Raw genomic sequence first — 6,421 nt, forward strand, 5'->3', positions numbered from 1 at the left:
CTCTGGCCTATCTGCTTACTTGGCCTGTGGTCCAGCACCGCACTACATCTCCAATCCCTAAACTTCCTTAGAGAAGAAGGGGTAACGCATTTGGAAATCAACCCCGGCGCAGGAAGTTTCGGAAGATCACTCTGTCACACATATGATTAAGCAACCATCAGTATAAGAGATTCATTAAAGCCACAAACTTCACCCCATCTCTCCCTTTCATTTTCTGGATACCATGGTGAGACAAGCTTAAAATTCCACTGGGAGGCAAGAGCAGGACCACCAGTTGAAGGACAGCCTAGGCAAGGTACTGAGACCCCACTTCAACAAATAAAGGCAAAGTAGACACAGCAAACATTGGGGGAGGGGAGAGAGAGAGAGAGTGAGAGAGAGAAGAGCAATCAGAAAAGTTTTTATTTTTTCAGGAGCTTTTAGTTCCAGAAGGCAACCAATCTTGGCTCAACGGATAATATGGTATTAAAAATTAAACGAAACTTGGGCCCTTTGCCATTTAATCAGGCCGGTGATCTTCTGGACTCGTGGAGAGGTAGCAGCCCCAGCCGTGCTCGTCGCATAGAGGTGCTGAAGCGTCAGCCTAATCGGGCTGGAGACTTTTCCTTCCCTTTTCACCTTTTTCCAGGCTTCCTGAACAGGAAAAGTTCTTGGCTTTCGAATCGTGGCCCCGCCCATCCATCACCCGGCGGCGGTTCGCAGGCCGCCGGGGGGGCGTGGTCACCACGGGCGTGGTCTGAGGCTCCGCCCCCGCCCGCGTCCCCGCGGCTGACCGACCGGAGTTGGGAAACCAGCTGCCGCCGCCGCCGCTTCAGCAGAACCCGGACGAGAGCGAGAGAGGCTGAGCGGGTCCGCGCGCCGCAGCCATGGGGAGCCGCGTGTCCCGAGAGGAGTTCGAGTGGGTCTATACGGACCAGCCGCACACTGACCGGCGCCGGGAGATCCTGGGTGAGGACCGGAGCCCCGTTATGTGCGCGCGGCCGTGTGCGGGCCCTGCGCGGCCTCCCGCGCGCGGCCTCCGGGGCTCCTTCCAGCCTCTCCGCTGTTCAGCCGCCCGCGCTGGAGAGCCGGCGGCCGCGGGACGCGGAGCGGATTCCGGGCAGGCCCAAGGCCCGGGGGATGGGGGCCTACGCGTCCCTGCGTGCCGCTGGCTCCTCTGTGGTCAGGTGTTGGCGGCCCCCGGTAGGGCGACCCGGGCTCCCCCCCTCCTGCCCCGACGACCGAGAGCCCCCCCTTCGTGCCCCGGGCCATTGAATCTGAGTGGGCTCGAGCCGGACCGCCCGCTAAGCTCAGGGCGTGGTCCCGGGGCATCCCCGGGCCCCGGGATCCTTGATCACGTGGTCCAGTCCCCCGCAAGCCTAGCGGGGGACCAGCTCCCGGTAGCCCGAGGCTTCCTAGACTGGACTGCTCCTCCGGTGCGTCCTTCCTTATCCCAGTCATCGGCGGGACTGGCTGGATTAAGAAAGGCGCGAGGTTTAGCCTCCCGGGCTTGAAGACAGGCTAGGCCTAAGTCTGGAGACTTTGGGGGGTTTCCGCCTGTGGTAGAAAAGTCACTTATCACTGCTCTTAAGGGTAATGGTAAACTGTTGGGTTGAGAGCTTTGCATATATTATCCAATTAATTCTCCCTTTTCAGTACTTCATCTGGCAGGCATTTAAAAAAAAAAATGAGGTAATGTCGTGAAGACGATTCCAGCCCGGGCTAGATTGCAACCGAAGACTATGCTTTTTTTTTCTTCCTGGTGCTAGATAGAGATTTCAGGGCTTTTTGTTTTATTTCAACTTTTGCTGTTTCTTTAAAAATTGAGGAAATCAATGAAAGGCCATTGAATCTGAAGAATTGTCTCATACCCGCCATTTAAAAAATCTTTGCCCATTGGCGGGATGAGGCCCTGATTTCTGCAAGCAGAAATGTAGCTAAACTTAGAAATGTCATGTCTCGCTAATAAGACTTAATATTGCCGTTCAAAATAGATTTTTCCTGCTAGTTCTGGAACTCAGACTCCAGGATTCCTGGTGCTAGTAGGCCTCCACCACTGTGCGGCAGCCCAGGCTTCGGATGGAGAACGTGAACCGAGTGACTGGGTTGGGAAGGGGAAACTTGCCCGACCATGCTGTCAATCACCTTGAGTTCTTCGATTTTCCTAGTCATTGCCTCTCTGCTGTGATAAATAGCTGAGCCCCCCAGGGAAGAAGAACTTATTTTGGCTGAAATACTTCCATCGGTGGCCACAGCTGCCCTTGCTTTTGGGTGGGTGGGTGGGTGTGGTTGGTAAAATCATGGTGGAGGGGGTTTGAAGGAAAAAAGGCTGACTCCCCAGCCTGCCAGCCAGGAAGCAGAAAGAGCAGGTGGAAGCGTGCCTGCTGTGACATGCCTCCAGTGACCAGCTCCCCTCCCTACATGCCATCATTTTGTGAATTCTTTGAGAGATTAGTGTGTCGATTTGGTTGGATTAAATCCATCAACTGGGAACCAAGCCTTTAATTCTCTTTCATATGGTGCTTCTACGTTTTACTTAGTAGGTACCAGATAGACGTCGGAGCCGAGTCCTCCTCCCAGTTAGTAATGTGCCTTTGGACATTCCTGTGCATGATATGGGTGCTTTTCTTTTGGGGATCATTGGCAGTGCTTTGTTTAGCATTTTGGCCAGATGCAAAACAGTTAAACCATTTTACATTTTTTAAGATTTATTTCTTTTTATTTTATTAGCATTTTACCTGTATGCATGTCTGTGTGAAGATGTTGGATCCTGGAGTTACGGACTGTTGTGAGCCGCCATGTGGGTGCTTGGAATTGAACCTGGTCCCCTTGAAGAGCAATCAGTGCTCTTAACCGCTGAGCCATCTCTTTTGCCCACCATTTTACACTTACATCAGCAGTGTTTGAAGATTCTGGTTTTGCCGGGCAGTGGTGGCACACACTTTTAGTCCCAGCAAATCGGAATGTAAAGGCAGACTGATCTCTGTGAATTCGAGGCCTGCCTGGTCTACAAGAGCTAGTTCCAAAGCTACAGAGAAACCCAGTCTCAAAAAACCAAAAAACAAACAAACAAACACTAAAAGGCTTCTGGTTTCTTCACAGCCTAGTTCTCACCTGTCTTTTTGTGTGTAGGCACGTGGGGAGCCGCCAGTTGTGCACGTCACACACATGCCATAGTGTGCATTGTGGAGGTGTAGGCTCTCTCCTTCCACCTTGCTCTGAGACAGGATCTCTCTTGTTCCTGTGTCTGTGCTAGGCATTCCAAGCTAGCTGGCCCAAGAGCATCCTAGCTTCTGGAGCCATCTCCTGCCTCAGCAAGTTCCCTGTCACAGTGCTGCCAGCATTACAGATGTGCACTGCCACCCTGTGCTTTCTGTGTGAATTCAGGGTTACCCACTAAACTCTCCTCCTGACCCCAGCCCTCCCTTCTACTGGAGTTTTAATCCAGGACCTTAGGCATGCTACTCAAATGCTCTACCATTGAGCTACAACTGTCTTTAAATTACAATGGTTTTATGGTCTCCATATTTTCTAATGATGTCAAATATCTTTCATGTGGTTTTTGGGGGGCGGGGTCGTTTATATGTCTTTTTTATTAGCATTTTTTTTGCCTTTGAAAAAATGGATTATTGCCGGGCCATGGTGGCTCATGCCTTTAATCCCAGCACTCGGGAGGCAGAGGCAGGTGAATCCCTGTGAGTTCAAGGCCAGCCTGGTCTACAAGAGCTAGTTCCAGGACAGCTAGGACTGTTGTTACACAGGGAAACCCTGTCTCGAAAAACAAACAAAAAAAAAAAAAGAAAAGAAAAAATGGGTTATTAGTTGAAATTGTCTTAAGCACTCCTTATATATTCTGAATATGATTCTCTTATGAAATAGGTGATTGCAGGTGTGCCTGTCAGATTGTCACCTGCTCTTTTTGACAGATTTTTATATATAGAAATATTTTAATGCAGCTCCAATATATTTTTCCTTTTTTCTTGAGTTCTACAGTTTTGTTAGTTAGACCTATGATCCATCTCAGGTTAGCGTTTTTGGTGTACGGCTTTGGTCTGGCTTGACTGTTTCTCATGTTGGTGAGCATGCGTTTCAGCACTGTGCATTCCTGCTGGGGATATGAGGCCTTTGTTTTGCTTTGTTCCCTGTCCTAAGAGACAGGATCTTACTGTGTAGTCCAGACTGGCCTGGAGTTCACTAACCACCTTAGCCTCCTGAATGCTGGGATTTTAGGTATGTGCCACTGTGCCTAGTTGCTTTTAAAGTTTTGTGAAAAGTCAGAATAGACTTACTTGAAGGAAGTTGATTGGTCTGAGAGAACCATAATGAGTTTTATGATTTGTACATCCTATAAAAACAAATGTTCTTTCTTGTGTCAGTTGTGCTAATTTAATGATTTATATAAGATAACTATGCCGGGGCTTGGGTCAGAGAGATGGGTCAGTGGTTAAGAGCACTTGTTGCTCTTGAGAGGACATAGTTCAGTTCCAGTGCTCCGTAGCTGCTCCCACTGTAACTAGTCAGGTGGATCTGATACCCTCCTGACCTCAGCAGACAGAGCCCACATGACCCACAGACACATGCAGGCAGAACACACAGATAAAATAAGAAAAATATATTAAAAGAAAACATGCATGTTTGTCTAAACATAGATGTAATTATTTTAATACAAAAGTATGTGGAATGTCCAGATTGTTTAATTTTTCTTGCATAAATTGTTGTGTCATGCTATTTTGTGACTATTACCAGAATATATTCCTTCCCTTAAAGAAATGGGCATTTTGTAAAGTCTATAAGGGTATAAAGTCTATAAGGATTATTATGATTTAGAAAAGGGAAAAACTGAATTGCATTAATTAAAGTTGTTGAACTGTTTTGTGCTTTTCTTTGTTCCTGATTTTCTGTATTTTTTCTTCTTACAGCAAAGTATCCAGAGATAAAATCCTTGATGAAGCCTGACCCCAACCTGATCTGGATCATAACTGCGATGCTTCTCGTCCAGCTGATCTCACTTTACCTAGTGAAAGACTTGGATTGGAAATGGGTCATATTTTGGTCCTATGTTTTTGGCAGCTGCATTAACCACTCAATGACTCTGGCTATCCATGAGATTTCCCACAATTTCCCCTTTGGCCACCACAAGGCGGTATGGAACCGCTGGTTTGGAATATTTGCTAACCTCCCTATTGGAATTCCATATTCGGTTTCCTTTAAGAGATACCACATGGACCATCATCGATATCTCGGAGCTGATGGCATTGATGTGGATATTCCTACTGATTTTGAGGGCTGGTTCTTCTGCACCACCTTCAGGAAGCTTGTCTGGGTTATCCTTCAGCCTCTCTTTTATGCTTTTAGACCCCTGTTCATCAATCCCAAACCAATTACTTATCTGGAAATCATCAATACCATGACCCAGATCATTTTTGACATTATAGTTTACTATGTTTTTGGAATTAAATCTCTAGTCTACATGTTGGCAGCCTCCCTGCTTGGCCTAGGTTTGCACCCAATTTCTGGGCATTTTATAGCTGAACATTACATGTTCTTAAAGGGACATGAAACATACTCATATTATGGGCCTCTGAATCGGCTGACCTTCAATGTGGGCTATCATAATGAACACCATGACTTCCCCAACGTTCCTGGAAAAAACCTGCCCCTGGTAAGTGAAGGACTTGATCTTTGGCTTATTTTAGAAGGCATCTAATCTGTTTTGTCAGATTGAAAAAAGGGAGAACATAAATCCTTCGTCTGCCAGCCTAACTTGACTGAGATTCAGCTCTGTTTTGGGTCCTTAGACTTAGTGGTCATGCTTAGAGTTCGGAAGTGTTGGGGAATGTGCAAACCTCTTACCTGGTAAACTAGCACACAGGTCCTCTGGACAGGAAGCATCCCTTCACGGAACACTTAGCACTGTTAAGCTGTTGTACTTGGCTAAGATGTGTTTCTTTTGTAACACACAAAGGTGAGGTGACCTGCATAACTAATCTGCGTGTTGCTTATGTGACACACGGGTGAGGTGACCTACATAACTGATCTGCCTGTTGCTTATGTGACCTGGGTGAGGTGACCTGTACAGCTGATCTGTAGAGCGGACAGCGTCAGTGTCCGTGCTGTTACCCTTCCCTGCAGGACCTCTGGACAGTAGACCAACCTTAGTGTATTGTGGGGGGGTAAACAAAGGACACTGTAGCCTTCATTTTTTCCATCTTTCCCGCAACCAGCTGCTCTCCTAACCTCGGTGGTTGTTTTCCTGTTGAGCCTTCTCACCAGCCTTTTCATCTTCAAAGCCAGTAGCCCGACAGTGGGGCGACAGCGCCACGACCATCTCAGTGAGTTTGAAGCCAACCTGGTCTATAGAGCAAGTTAGGACAGTTAGGGCGGTTACACAGAGAAAGTCTGTCTCAAAAAGGAAGGAAGGAAGGAAGGAAGGAAGGAAGGA

General features: G+C 47.7%; 1 protein-coding gene across 1 annotated transcript in view; it reads left to right on the top strand.

The window, feature by feature from the left end:
- Window positions 1-765: 765 nt before the first annotated feature.
- Window positions 766-6,421, top strand: part of Degs1 (delta 4-desaturase, sphingolipid 1) — an 8,132-nt gene continuing 2,476 nt past the window's right edge. The window contains exons 1-2 of the mRNA XM_005348935.3: window positions 766-948; window positions 4,899-5,641. Of these exons, the coding sequence (XP_005348992.1) occupies window positions 867-948; window positions 4,899-5,641 (825 nt within the window). The 5' untranslated portion in view covers window positions 766-866. The remainder of the gene's footprint in view (window positions 949-4,898; window positions 5,642-6,421) is intronic.

Source organism: Microtus ochrogaster, chromosome 6, assembly GCF_000317375.1.
Source record: "Microtus ochrogaster isolate Prairie Vole_2 chromosome 6, MicOch1.0, whole genome shotgun sequence".
NCBI classification, from domain to species: Eukaryota; Metazoa; Chordata; class Mammalia; order Rodentia; family Cricetidae; genus Microtus; species Microtus ochrogaster.